A 16,151-nucleotide genomic window follows, 5' to 3' on the forward strand; every position below is an offset into this window, starting at 1 on the left:
ATTTGAAAGTTTTGAAAAATTCTGGAGTAAAACCATCAGGTCCCGGAGATTTACCCAATTTAAGATTATCTATTGAATCCTAGATTTCTTGTACCGATATAGGGGTAGAAAGTAGTTTTTGCTGATTATCAGTAAGTTTAGGGAACTGCAAAGAGTCTAAAAAGAGTTTTGAGTGATTATTTTTAACAGAATTAGAAGAACCTGAATATAACTCAGTGTAAAGAGAGGTGAAAAGTTGAATAATCTCTTCATCAGTATTATATAATCTGTTATTATAAGATAAAGATGTAATATTTGGATTTCTGAAGTTAACTTTAATAATTCTCGCTAACAATTTAGATGGAACCTGGGCCCACTCTGAATATGAAGCAAGTAGCTTTTGTTCAGCTAAGGAGAGGTTATTTTGGTGAAGCAGAATTAAATCTTTCTGACAATCAAAAATTTGTTTTTCTAAAGTAGCATCATAGTTCAGACTAAGATGATTTTCCATCGAAGAAATTCTTGATTTTAAGAATTCCTCTTTCTTAAAGTATTGTTTTTTGAAAAAAGCAGCTTTACTAATAAATAAACATCTTAATCTTGCTTTACATGCAGCCCATTGTATGTCATAGGGAATGTCTGAAGATTCAAGACTATTCACCATTTCATTTAGGATTTCTGAAGCTTGTTTGCAAATATCTTCATTTGACAATAAGTTATTATTTAAGGTCCACTTATTAAACATAGTTTTATTTTTGATATTGGGTTTTATGTTCAATTTTAGTGAAATTCTTGAGTGATCCGAAAAGAATCTGGGTTCTGTAGTAAAGTCCACAATATATTTTGAAATATAATCTGAAATTAGAAAGAAGTCTAATCTGGACCACGAATGATAGCACTTAGAATAATAAGTATATATATCATTCTTGTTTATATTTTTAACAGTGCGGAGGGATCTATTAAATTATATTCTGTCATCAAATCATTTATAGCCAGAGTAGATTGAAGATTATAGGTGACAGTGGAGCAGGAACGATCAATTACAGGGTTTATAACTGCATTCCAGTCACCACCCACTATAATATGATGATCCTTATAGGATGCAAGAATATTGTAAATTTTAAAATGAACAAATGTTGTGAATTACATGGGCCATATAGATTTAAAATTAATAAGGGTTTGTCCAAACCAGCAATAGAAGCGTAAATAAGCACCACCTCCCTCATCATCAAATTTCTCATCAATAATATTCCCAATGAATTTTTGTTTAATGATTATAGCTACACCTCTGGAGTTAGATGAGTCACCTGAAGCTATAATCTTTTGATCCATTTTTTTTAACTCTTTATTCCAATCAATACGTGAAATATGGGTCTCTTGAATAAAACAAATGTTAGCCTGTGATTTAAAGATCATATGAAATAATAGTGACTTTTTCGCTTTTTCTTGAATGCCTCTAACATTCCAAGAATCTAAAATTATGTCAACAGGCATATTCTACAAATATAATCATTATTGATGCTATAAAAGTGAACTCAAGGTGCAAATCCAACACAACATTAAAAAGAAGAAGAAAAAAATAAAAGAAAAACAGTCTTTAAGTATTCAAGCAAGTCATCAAATAACATTTGTTGAAAAAAAAAGAAAAAGGTTTTTAAGAACCATGAAATGTATAATAATAACCTTTATCCTAACCCTAGTGCCTACCCACCAATCCCCTGTGATAAAGGAAGAGCAGAAGAACATGAAAAAACATTGTAATTATAGATAATAATAACCTCAAGTTAGAATACAAATTACTCAAAGGAAGCCTAACATAACATAAAGTCCGAGTAATACTACTAAAAATATATACAAAATTAACTAATTTCAAGACGTCCAACATGCTTAATCCCTACTTCTAATACTAATCTAAAGCTCCTATCCTTAAATTGAAATTTATAGTGATTAAATGTATTTCCTCAAGTATTTCAAGAGAAAGAGAAACAAGTAAATAATAAATAAATCACACTCTGCTTAACTAGAACACTCTATCATAAGAAGTAATACAATTAAAACTGAAAGATATGTAAGATAACATATATAAGTATAACAAAACCAACTGGTAACATTATAATATAAGTAAATAAGCATAGCATTACTGAACTAAAGATAATAGTCATGCACTATCTACTGAACCTTCTTTAGTACTTTAGTGATAATTTCATTAATCAACATGACCATTAGTATGATAAAAGCACTAATACCTGTAGAATGAGTATTTAGTTATAGTTCAAATAAAACCAAAAACAACTACCAAGCAACCATATCTCAAAATGAAAAACAATTCAGTCTGGAGATGCATCTATTAACTAGATAATAATAGTACAGGAACTATTCAAAATGAAATATTATAAGCTGTAAGGTTTTAACACTAGTTAATATACATGAATAAAGTATAATTATATTATTAAATAGTAACTTAAACAGCATCATATATATTGGACTGAATGTACAACAATGTGCATACATATAATTTTAAATCTACTTTTTGAATATTTTACTAATGACTCTGTTAGGTTATGTAGCCATACTATTCTTCTAAGCTATAGATGTAACATAGCAAAACAGCATGAAAAGACAAGGCTTTTAAAGTAAACAATTTGAACATCTAATTAAAACAGAAACAAGCAAGCTAAATGCAGCAAATCTAAGGGCTTAAATATATACAGGTAGATTCAGCTAATCATATTAAAGATAGTTATTTCAAACCTTTCAAATAAGTAAAGGCTTTCTTAAACATAAACTACTAATCATAAATATCACATCCAGCCTCTGAGAAGAGAGAGAGCAGAGAATAGAAAGAACATGAAACTTTCATATGAACAGGTATACTTTGTAACATTTGTCAAATTAAACACTTCAGTATAATATAAAATATTGTATGAAAAAATATTCTGAATAGGAAAATATGTTCATTTCTTTACACATCCTTTAGAATTTTAATATATAAAACTAACCTGTTCATTTGTTTCCAGAAACATTTTCACTCTGCTTTATGAAAGTAGCATCTTGCTTTGAAGTCATGCAGACACACTAAAAGTCACTGAATATATTATGTGACATGAATCTGTTTAAATTTAAAAAGCAACCTTCATTTATGAAGAGAAAACACTTTAAATAATAGCCAGATCTATTAAAAAGTTAGTGCTATTGAATACTTGTTGAAAACAAGCAGACTTGTGTATTTGAAACTGTCCTTCTTTCCTCACAAATGATGACATCACCATCCATCTCAGAGAGACTGTAGTGTGCGCATGTTCATGCAGAGCATCAGCTGGAACTCTGAGGGGAAGATTTTTTTGCTAGAATGTTGAGATGGAATGTTTTTCCCTCCAAAAATCATTTAGCTTACACAGAAGGCTGTAACTCCAAAGCTTGTAGTAAAATTAACATATCTATTTACACAGCAAGCATATGTGAGAGAAAGAGAAAAAAGTAAATACAGGAATTTAAATGCTTCTATTAATCCACACAAATCTAACAAGCATATATCCTGTCACTGCACACTGTCACACCAAATCCATCATGTGTAAATTACATGACAAGTACTTAAGGTAATATAATTATGTCACACCAGAATTACAAATCATGTAACACAAATACTGTCAGATTAAAGAAAAGAAAAGATCAAACCTTATTGTAGTTCTTTAACAGTAGAATATTAAGATACAGTGTCAGGAAGCTTTTTAAATGTTTTAAGAAAAATGTCTTTTGCATCTTTAGGATCTGAACATACAAATCTTTTGTCATTAGCTGTGAAAGACAAGGTATTAGGATATGCCATTCGAAATCTAATCCCTCTTTTATCAAGTCAGCACAATAGGGGCTAGTTTTTGTCTATTTAATTTGATCTGTGCAGGAAGATCTTGGGAAAATGATAGTTTGTGAGACTTCCATATGAATTGTTTCTTTGTTTTAGCAGTTTCTAGGATCTGGAAAGTGTCTTGAAAGTTTAGTAACTTAGTATAAATTAACCTTGGTGTGGAAGAATCTTGCTTTGTACGCAGTGCTCTGTGTGCTCTCTACAATTATAGATTTTGAAGAAGCTTCACAATTTAACAGTGTTTCAAAGATATTTTTAGTCACAGATAACAAGTTTTTATTGTCATAAGATTCAGGTAAACCACGAATAATGATGTTATTTCTTCGACTCCTGGCTTCCAGATCCAATATTTTAGCTTGTAAATCTGAAACAGTTTTATCTCTAGATTTAAAGTCACTTTCCAATAAGTCTGTTTTAACCTCCAAAGCTAAGATTTTATTTTCAATAGTAACAATACTATCTTTTATTTGCTTTAAAGATTTACTAAAGTCTGTAAACTGTTCTGAAAAGTTTTGTATAGCACTTTGGATTGGTTTTAATGCTATTTTTAGTTCTTCTAAAAGGAAATTTGAGCCATTTAAATCTTTATTACTTACATTAAAAGTTTCTGTAGGTTGTCTAGATGATTTCAGTGTTTTTGAACCTGAATCTTTTTCAGGAGAGAGCATTGAAGTATATTTGGCCTTTGTAGGCTGAGTCTCCATGGAGTCAGATTTTGTAGCCATGCCCAGAAATGGAATGCAGTTAACAGGATACCAGGAACCAGGAACAGACTGGAGCAGTAGGAGTCCCAGCAGCAGAGAGACCAAGAATGTTCTGAGGTAAAATAAATCCCAGGATAATAATTCCAGAAGAAAAAATAATCCAAATGCGTAGAAAAAGATTTATAAAATCTTTTAGTATAAAAATTTGAGGAAAAAGGTTGATGTAAAGTTGTAAAAAAAAACAAAAATTAAATAGCTGTGAGGAGCTCAGAGAGTAAGGACTAGACTAGTCGGCGGCCATCTTGGAATCCTTCAAAACAATGGAAAAGTACAGATTGTTAAGTTTCGTTTCCTGAGCTGGAGGCAGTATTTCTTGTAAATCACATGATGAAGGAAAAGTATTCCTTACTAGGCTAAAATGAGGATAAGAAACAGCAGATGTATTTTTCTAAAACTCAGTTTTCCTATAAAGTAACCATTGAATTCCTTGTTTGGGGAGACATAACTAGATGGGTACTGTCTCCCACATGTGTATTTGCTTAATAAAGATTAGTAATTATCAGAGAGAAATACACAAGTATTTTATTAAACCATAACAATCCCTGTGGAAAGAATTCCAAGCAGAAAAACAATAAATCCCCATATAATGAATCCAAAGCAGAAAAATAGTGAATTACCATTGGAGGTTATAGCTTGTGAGGAAGTCAAAAGGCAGTTACTCAAAAAATAAAAACTTGAAGCTCCAGGATGTCCACAACCTGATGGCAAAATGCAGTACAGCTAGAAATCCACAGGAAAAGGTTTCTTTATCCACTGCAAGCCCCTTCCTGGAAGGAGCAAAAGAAGATAAATACCTGGGTTATCCTCCTGAACTTCTGCACACACTTCAGATAAAAACCTGAGCTGGCAGTATCCGTCAAAAGTATGAGGGTCTGTATGTTTGTCTGTCTGTCTGTCTTTCTCTCTCTCTACCATGGATTCTGCCCCCAAATGTACACATTGAAATAAATGGACTAGTATAGAAACAGTTGTATCTCCAGTTTGGGAAGAAAATGTGAGTTGGTTTTAAGAGACATTGGCTTGTGAAAATCCAAATATGGTTCCCTATAGAAAAGGGTCTGTAGTTTGGAGATCCTGTGGGCAGAAGTAAAGGTCACTAAGAAAAGTATCTTCCAATAGATTAACTTCAGAGCTGCTAAACAAGCTGATTTTACTGGAGGATGGGCAAGCCTATCACTCTTGAGGTTCAGATGATAAGGAGGAAGAAGGTTCTTCCAAGGTGGGTGAAGTTTCAGAACTTGTTTAGGAACTGCTTGATCAGGTAGTACTGATCCACATTTCTGCCCTCCACAAGGCCATGATGTGCAGATATGTAAGACTTGACTGTGGAACATCTGAGGCCCCCAGACATTCAGATCTTAAAGTAAGTCAGGATCATCTGCCAAATGACTTGAGGTAATATAAGCAACTTGTCTACTCAGATGAAGAGTCAGTTCCACTTACCAAACTTTTTGGGTGAATGCAAGGGTTCCCTGTGATTTTTGATTACCTCTAAAACTTCTAACTGGAATAACCAACAGGAGCATGGTATCTGAATGAGGTGTCAGGCCCTGAGGAGGAACAATCTGTTAAACAAAATAAGGGGGACATTTCTGGCTTGTAAGGGACTATTTCTTCGACTGTCATGGACATGAGGTCTTGAAGCTACACCCTTTTCCAATCACCACGGGGAAAGCAAGGATAAGCATTTATATTCTGAGAATTTTCTAAATCATTACAGTGGGAATGGGAGAAATGCATATGACACTCTTCCCTACAATGACAGACAGCATGAGTCAGCCCTAAATTCCCTCCTGTTTGGTGAACTGAACATAAAGGGCAGCAATATGTCCTCTCCCTATGATGAAACGTTTGAACTATATATAGGGTGTTCCACTCCTATAAGACCCTGACAGACAGGATTCCTCAATTCTCAGCTTCAGAAGAGGGACTGAATGTCGGTTTAGGGAGTCCAGCAGTACATTCTCTTCCCCTAGACTATGAAAGACTGGCAGAGAAATGTCAGTCTATATCTCACTGCCAGACTTGCAAAACTGTTAAACTGTTGTGCACAGTACATGCTGCTCTTCTGTTCATGTACCACATCAGAGCCTACATATATAAATATATATATATATATATATATATATATATATATATATATATATATATATATCCGGTCTTAATACCATTTTAGAGCATTTACATTGAGGTATATCACTCCAAGTTTCTTGTTTTATATAGATCTCCTATACAAGCATTCACTTTCACTGAGCAAAAGAGTTTCCGTTCAACAAAACTGTTATTCAACCAAATGGTAGACACACTTTTATATCTATATCATCTCCCTCTCTCTCCACACATACGTGCATGCACACACACACACACACACACACACACACACACACACACACACACACACACACACACACACACAGACACACACACGCACACACACAGACACACACACACACACACACACACACACACACACACACACACACACACACACACACACACACTCACGTGCACACAAATACATGCGCGCACACACGTAATGAAGCATAAAATTTCCGCCTTGCAGTCATGGAATAAAATACTGAACTCTTTTCTAACAAAGTTCAGAATTTCCCAATACCATATCAGATTTTTTTTTTTTACTTAATAATATCAAATGGTATACACCTAGTTCAGCTGGTGTCAAGAGGTAAAGTGCTGAATATAACTGAGACAACCAGAGTTCAATTAGTAGCTCAGATGATATAAGTGCTGGTCAGGGACAGAGAGGAACAGCAAGGTGAAATCTGCTCACCTCTGGTAGGGGGAGGGACAGGCAGCACACACATACATTGAATGAAGAGTTCAGGTAGAGTCCTGGTGGCAACTGGAGATCACCAGAAGCACTTGTTTTACAATGGAGGCAGGGCCACTGATGGGATATCTTGCAGAAGTGGGAGACATATCCATCATAAATGCCTATGCTAATATCCCTGGAAAAGTTGCATACACAGTGGGAATGGCTACAGCCTAAGATTAAAACCCTGACTGCATGCTAAAGATGACAGCACTATTGTAGTTGCTTGAACCCTCATCTACATGGAGGTGCCTGTGGATTAAATCGGTCAACAGGGTGAAGCAAAGAGGGATGCTTGATAGTTGGCTGAGGGGGTGGAGCAAAACAAAATACAAAATGGTAAGCTCCGAAGTGTCCAGTCATAATCAGTCTAACTAAATTCAGCATAAAGAATATTCACCTGGCATTGCAAAAAAGATAGGATTTCATGGTAGAAGTAAGAGAAAAATATAATATTAATTTACCTGTATATCCTACAAATATGTTAAAAACAACTTAAAATGGGGTAACAATTATACAAAACACATAAATTTGACAGGATTAATGATATCTAAATACTTACATATTTTACAAGTAAAAAATGAAACAGAAATGTATTTGTACAGGAGGTTGTTGACACCTGCTCATCCAGACTCCCAGTAAATAAATATTAAGTAAAGGGACACAGTACCTTGAAGTAAAGTGAATAGATTGGTTTGCTAAGGAGTGTGAGGGTGTGGAGGGTTATATAGTTCCTTTTCCGAAAGGTATTTTTCTGTAATATGCAAATATTTTAGTTTTGTTGACCTATATTCTCCACAATGCATTTCTTGGGTTTTCAAGTAACAATGTTTATACTGTAGCTGTTTTATGCATCTGATGTATTGTCATTTTACCAGTCTGGTTTCATTGTTCTTGGATTCTACACTTTGGAATTCATTCTTCTGTGAGGTAACCAAGCTGATTATACTATTACAGATGATAGTTTACTATGCTTATTGAATGATAATAAATTTACATTGCATATTTTTGAAACAAAAATTAGCATGAGCTTCACTTACCTAGCATTACCAAGATTGCTATCGGTTAAGTTAGCCAATGCTAAGGCTGCACCCTCTTTCACATCTCCTTTATCACTGTTTAGTAAACGAACCAGCTGAGGAATCCCTTAAAAAACAATTCAGGACAGAAAAGGTTAACTTTTCTTTTATAAAACTTAATATTCATTCTATTATTACAAATCTATTATTAATTCTACCACTATAGTACTCCCTCAGTATCCACTCCCACTAACACCCCCTCCCTAGACTCTCTACTGCCTTCCTCACTTATCAATTCTGGACTACTGCTGTACTACTTGAAACTAATTCTACCTCTACTGTACTCTCTCAGCACCCACTTCCACTAACACCTTACCCCCTTCTGCTACTAACTGGCTGATCTGACCACTGTCAACCACCTCTCAATGTTGTATATCCACCTGTGTTAATCACAATTTGTATACAATGTCTTCTTTGCCTTCATGTTTTGTTAATGCATTCGTAAAGAATCTTTTTGTATAAGACATTTATTGTAAAATGCATTATTATATAATTTTACTTTGGAGCTTTTCTCCCTGGGCCTCTGCTGAAAAAGGGCATCAACCAAGTCAGAATATCTCGGTCAACAAATGTCAAATAAATTAAATAAATAAATAAAATAAAACTATGCATTTCCTAGCACAGAATGGAATTTAATCAAAAGCATGTCCAAAGACTAGTATGAGTTTAGATAAAACAAACTGACAGAGAACAAGCAGGACCTATAAATTAAATAAATAAATTATATAATGTTCTGCTTTCCAAGAAGACAACATGATAAAAGTCACATATCTGAGAAAGGTGACAAAGCTAAGCTAGACTACATACTAATGGATACATGAAAAACAAAGTTGTATGTAAAGAGAAGGCTGACAGCAAAACTATATGAGCTGGACAGACTCTTTTTAATCCTTTTAATTACTATGAATGTGTCATGCTATTGTAAATTTTAGTCTCATGTCTATCATATCAAAAAGGGTACTATTTTTAATGCCCTAGCCAAACATGTCAGTAGAACAGGTAACCATCACATTTTTAAATTTCAGGTTCTTTCCATAACATCTGAGACTATCAGAGGGGGTGATGTTAGATTAAGAACTGAGGAGATAGAGGCTAGATGGATTGTTATGCTAAGGGCCAATTTTGGACATGGGTTAAATGAAAGTCTACCTATCAGACCAGTTCTTTTAAAAAGGGGTCTGAAGAGATGAGGTGTTTTCATTATTATTTTTATTATTATTTTTATTTTAATGTATCTTACAATATTTTTTGTGAACATACATATGTATTTATATTTTATATTATATACTTTATGTATATTGATATGCTTTTTAATAAGTGTTTTTTATATGTGTGTTTTTTTAAATACTATACTGCATGCTATGTGATGTCAATAGGTTTTACTATATAAGGTGTGGTTATTATCTGATTGAGTACACCTGATGAAGCACTCTTTGTAATAAACCAGTACTGCTACTGAAGAATTTTTCATTGCTTTTTCTTTGAACTGGAGCCATACCTCAGTCAGTGTTTTTGGATAATTTTACTTAAATTTATTAATATTACAGTCACAGATACCTTAATTATTAAAACACTGAGCCTAACCTATACAAATAATAATTTTATTGATATTACGGGACAGACTATATAGGATCATAGGAGGTTACTAGGCTAATGGCCCTGGGGCCCTTACAAGCCTAGTCAAGAGTTTATCCCCAAAAAAAGAAACCTCAGTCAGCACCTATCGCCCCTGTCAATGAGGGACAAAGGTGGATTCCCTGGGAAAAATGTGTGGTTTTCCATCCATTCATTAAGGCTGCACGTGAAGAGTGTCAGCTAGGTGCTCTGTTTGACATGTATGGGAAGTCTATTCCAGAGACAGGGCAGCTTCTGGGAGAAAAATCTGTCTCTCTCTAGCAGGTTTTGTTGATGTAGCACATTAGACCAGATATTGTGGAAAATGGAAAAAAGTAATCTTTTAGGTTATTAAAGCTTCTGAAGATTGGTGTTTTATTTTAATCTACAGAAATGATATAATTTTATTTTCTCAGAAAACAAACCAGAAATGAGTACAGTATCAGTCCTCATGTTCAGCTCCAGATTCTACTTTCCTGCCTCTGCACAGAACCTGGCTGATGTGGCACACCAAAATACTTTAAGGGTCAAAGCCCCCTTATACAGTTTGAGGTATGGAGATCACAAGGCTCCAAGAAACCCTGGAGGTCAACATCTTCAGTGATTCAGTCTTTATTTTATTACTGGATAAGTGTACTTGCTAACTATCCTTCTTTACTTTTAGCCAGAATTAGGAGTTATGTACTTACAATAATCTGGCATCTGTGTTGTTCATTTTCATTCTTCCTCGCTGATTGGTTATCGATCCAATCCTCAGTTCCGACTCAGCCACATTTTCCAAATTTTAGATCCTAAACTTAAGCTCCTCCCTCTTCCCGTAATGCACCAGCCTCTCTCTAACTCCTCAGATTGAGTTTGCTGCCTATGTCTGCTGATTTATAGAGCCAAGACAGATAAAGAAAGAATTAAAACTCAAACATGGTACTAAAAAGGCTTCCTATATCATCAAATATCCTTTTATAAATGATAAGGCTGGGGGATGACTGGGAGGGAAGGTGAGGAAGAATGTGAGGAAGAATGAAAATGGACAACACCGATGCTAAGTTATGGTAAGTACATAACTCCTAAATCTGATGTTTTGTTTTCATTATTCTTCACTGATGGGTTAGAAATAGAAGTTATGTCCTTACCATAACGTTCCATGTGGAGTGTTCATCTCGCCTTTGTTCTTACACATGGGTTCGGAGCCGATCCTCGGCTCCGTGCCGGCCTCTTGCAAGCTCTGCATCGAGAAGAAGCTCGAGACAATCTAATACCCACAATCCCCCTCTGCCTTTACCTCAGATCTAGTTTGCAAGCAAACCAATCTACAGAGAGAGCACATTCATGCTTACATCACATATGCACAGAAAGAATCTATACATAACTATATATATAAGAGAAATAGACATATATAAACATATATGCCAACCATGTACACAATATTTGCAGCAGCAGCAGAATGCTCCTGGCCAGGCATCAAAAGAACGTTCTTCTTAAGGGCGGGAGGGTGGGACTGTAAGAACAAAGGCGAGATGAACACTCCACATGGAACGTTATGGTAAGGACATAACTTCTATATGTGATAGTGTTCAATCTCGCCGTTTGTTCTTACACATGGGTAGCGTCCCTAGCTCCTTGTTCCTGAGGAACTCACAGAAGGACGTTCTTGAGCACAGTGGAACCAAAGGTTGCCCTGTCCCTAGAAGCCTTGTCTACCTTATAATGAGAAATGAATGTATGTGGCTTAGACCAAATAGCAGCCGCACAAATAGCGTCCAGTGGTAGGCGGCTGCATGAGCCAAAGATGTAGACACTGACCTTGTGGAATGTCCTTTGGGTTTGTGCAAAAGGGTTTGATTTGAAGAATCATAGACATAGATTATACAATCCGTTAACCATTTAGAAAGAGTTCTTTTGGTAACTGCAAGTCCTTTCCTGCTATCAGCAAAAGCCACAAAGAGTTGATCAGTTTTTCTGTGATCTTTTGTTCTATCCAAGTAAAATCTTAGCTGTCTGCGAACATCTAATTTGTGTAACATATACTCCATTTTGTTGGAGTGGTTTTTGAAGAAAGTGGGTAATTCAATGGACTGATTAATATTGTTAATAGAACACACTTTAGGGAGGAAGGATGAATTGGTTCAAAGAGAAACTCTGTCAGAGTGGAAGATCAAATAAGGGTGCTTGATGGAGAGAGCCTGAAGTTCAGATACTCGCCTAGCGGAAGTAATGGCTACCAAAAAGAGAGTCTTCCAGGACAAATATTTTAATGGGCAAGAAGAGGCAGGTTCAAAGGGGGGCAACATTAATTTAGATAACAACAGGTTTAGACTCCAAGGTGACGTAGGAGATCTAATCGGTGGTCTAATATGAAAAACCCCTTTTAAAAAGGCTTTACAAAGTCTGTGAGCCATAACAGGAGCTCCACATTCTTCCACATGGAAATTTGAAATGGCAGCCAACTGAACTCTTAGTGTAGCAGGAGAAGCACCCTGATGGAATAAGTGCGTTAAAACTCTAATATCTTATTCAAAGGAGCTATAAAAGGATCCACTTGGTGTGTATTGCCCAGAATACAAATCGCTTCCATTTACTAGAATATGTTTTAGTAGTTGAAGCTTTATGAGAAGCCACCAATATATCCTGGACTGCTGGTGACAAAAGATCAGACCTGGCTAAGTTGGGAATTGGAGCAGCCAAGCTGCTAGATGGAGGGACAGGAGGGGATGGGGAACCCCTGACGAGTGAGTCAATAGGTCTGGCTCTGGGTCCAGAATCCAGGGTCCCAATGCAGTGTATCTTCAGGAAGGGAAACCAAATTTGACGAGACCAGAATGGGGCAATGAGGATTATTGTCCTGTGTAGGTTTCTGGCTTTCTGGAGAAACTTTGGTATCAGAGGAAATGGAGGAAATGCGTACAGGAGTCCCGGGGCCAATCGTGAACCAGTGCGTCCCTGGGGACTTCCCCTGGAGGGGGTAATAGGGCAAAGTAGCTCCTGCATTTGGCGTTCATTGGAGACGCAAACAGATCGCAGGAAGGCTGGCCCCACTTGTGAAAAATCCTTTTCGCTACTGACTGTTTTAGGGACCACTCGTGCGGTAACAGAATTGCTCTGCTGAGCCTGTCGGCTATGACGTTGGATGACCCCGGGATATGCGTTGCTATTAGAAAGCGACCCGTGGACTCCGCCCACTGCCAGATTCTCATGGCCTCTCTGCATAGCTGATAGGATTTGGTTCCCCCTTGCTTGTTTATGTACCAGACTACAGACATGTTGTCCGTCTGAACTGCAAAGTTCCCAGAGGAAGAAGGGGAGCAAAGTGTTGCAACGCTAGAAACACTGCCCTCAACTCTAGAACATTGATGTGCAGATTGTACTCCAAATTGGTCCATTCACCTTGGACTGTCTGTCCCTGAAAGATGCCCCCCCACCCTATCAGGGAAGCGTCCGTGGTCACCGTAACTGTGGTGGGTAATACGGTCTCCCTTGGAAAGGTTGCACGTTGAAGCCACCAGTTTAGATCTGTTTTGCATGTCTTTGTTATAAGAATCTCGTGTGTTAGAGGTAGTTGTTGAAACGACCATTGTGCAAACAGTAGCCATTGTAGGACTCTCATGTGCAGCCTTCCCAAGGGTATTGCAATAAGGGAGGCTGACATGAGGCCCAACACCTTCAGTACCAGTTTTGCAGGAGATTTCCTTGACAAGAGTAGAAGACGTATATGAGTCTGAAGTGATAATATCCTTTCTGGGGGAAGCCTTAGAATCAACTGACGTGTGTTTAATTCTGCTCCTATGAACAAGATATTTTGTGATGGCTGAAGTAAGGATTTTCGAAGTTTACGGAAATCCTAGGTGAACACACAGTTGAAGAGCAAAGTCTCTGGCCTGTAATAGTTGACGCTGGGTGGTGGCAGAAAGGAGCCAGTCGTCCAGATCGTAAACACCTGGAATCCTTGGCGTCTCAAGTGAGACGCTACCACTGCCATGCATTTGGTGAAGACCCTGGGGCTGAGGTCAGACCAAAGGGCAGGGCTCGAAATTGAAAGTGACTGGCCCCAGCCGGAAGCGCAGATGATCTCTGGATGCCCTGGCCATTTTGATGTGGTAGTATGCATCCTCTAGATCTATTGAGCACATCCAGTCGCCTTCTGTAAGAATGGAAGGATCGATTGAAGCGTGACCATTCGGAACTTTTCTTTCCTGACGAAGGTATTGAGGTAGCTTAGGTCCAGAATGGGCCTCCAGTCCCCTGTTTTCTTTGGAACTAAAAGAACCTTGAGTAAGTCCCGAATCCTTGCTGGTCCGCTGGGACTGGTTGGATGACTTTTTCTAGCAGCTTTGAAATTTCTATGGCTGCTGGCTCGCAGATGGGGCGGTACATCTGGGAGTCTTTTCTTTGGGATGGGATGAGATAGAAAGGGTATGTTGTAACCTCTGGTAACCACGCTTTTACCCACTTGTCTGTAGTTAAATTTTGCCAGGCCTGAGGGTATAAAGCTAAGTGACCCCCGACTGCCTCCAGAGCAGGACAGTCGGGCCTCCTCTCAGGAGTGCTGGAAAGGTTTACCAGGAGAGTCTCCCTGTCACCTTGATGTTGCGGACCCCCTCTGCCGCCAGGGCGGCGTCTTCCACCTCTACCCCCTCCTCTGCCTCTAGAGGGGGCATCTCCCTGTGTGCCTGGGAAAGATCCTTGGGGTTTTCGAAACCACATTTTCCTACCACGTTGCCCTTTGGGGTACGGTCTGGTTGGGGTGGAAAAACGGACTCCGACAGCAGAGTCTTTCCCTCCTGTTCACACCGGGTAAGGGTCTCCTTTACTTTGGGGCCAAAAAGAGTGGCACCGTCAAATGGGGCGTTAGTAAAGGAAGACTTGAAGGCTTCCGCAAAGGAACATAAGCGCATCCAGGATTGTCTGCGAACAGCAATCGCTGAAGCTGCTGCCCTACTCGAACCTTCGGCTGTGTAGGAAATCAGCCTCATGGACGAGTTAACAATTGATGTAAGGGTATTAAGTTGCGCTGTCACTTTCTCTGAGACAGCTGCATCTGTAATACCCTGGAGGGTATCTCCCAACTCTTTGACTAGATCCCTCTGTAGATGTGTAAAATGGGTCAAATAGTTCAGGGATCGCATGGAAAAAGCCGCTGAACTAAAAATGCGCTTCCCGTATCTATCCATCGTCCTAGAATCTTTATTAGGAGGATGGACAGATGAAGACTCCGACATCTCCTTTTTCGTGGCTGCTGCCACCACCATAGCATCCACTGGAACTCCTTTTGTTAGGTAGGACTTGTCCTGAGGTGCCGTGATGTATTTATTAGGTTTCCTTGGGACTGGTTCCACTGTGTCAGGAGCCTCCCACGCCCTTCGAGCAATTAGTTCCATTAGTTCGTCGAAGGGCGGAGTGACCCAGGAGGAAGAAGGGCGAGCACCAAATGCCTTCAGCAGAACTGACTCATCCTCAGAAGGGGGAAGGGACTGCCAGTCACCTCTCTGTTTCAGTATCTCCAATATGTCCGAAAAAGAGACATCTTCGAAGGTGACTTAGGGGACCCCTCTGACTCATCTAAGTCAGTATCAGATGTTAAGGATTCTTGTGGAGAATCCAAGTGTCTCCTCTTACACAATCTTTTCCTAGGGACTTCTTCGTGGGGAGCATCCGAAGAAGCCTCGAGGAAGAGGGGCACCCTCCAGGGGTGGCTGAGACACTGGTGCCCGACGCTTGGATGTGGCCGTGGGTGCAGAGGAGGATAACGGCCCTTTATGGGGAGGAGAGGTTGCTTCCACTGATGTGGTTGTCTGGGTAGACAACACCTTCCTCATCAGGTCGAACGCCCCGGGTCCCGCATCGAAGAATCTCCCGGTTCCGAGGAAATGGGAAGAATCGACACAGGCACCGAAGGCATCGACCCGAGGATGGAGCCGAATCGATCCGCACCGAGGCACCGAGGAGAGTCGGAACAACGTCGGTTCGACTCGGCCCCGGAACCAAGGACAGACCGTCGGCTCGAGACTCGGTATCGGTCCGGC

General features: G+C 38.5%; 1 protein-coding gene across 1 annotated transcript in view; it reads right to left on the minus strand.

The window, feature by feature from the left end:
- ARMC3 (armadillo repeat containing 3) overlaps window positions 1–16,151 on the minus strand; it is a 926,167-nt gene that overhangs the window by 421,022 nt on the left and 488,994 nt on the right. Inside the window, exon 10 of the mRNA XM_044064561.1 lies at window positions 8,482–8,587. Coding sequence (XP_043920496.1) covers window positions 8,482–8,587 — 106 coding nt within the window. The remainder of the gene's footprint in view (window positions 1–8,481; window positions 8,588–16,151) is intronic.

This window comes from Protopterus annectens, chromosome 3.part0, assembly GCF_019279795.1.
Source record: "Protopterus annectens isolate FY-2018-M chromosome 3.part0, PAN1.0, whole genome shotgun sequence".
In the NCBI taxonomy this organism is placed as follows: domain Eukaryota; kingdom Metazoa; phylum Chordata; order Ceratodontiformes; family Protopteridae; genus Protopterus; species Protopterus annectens.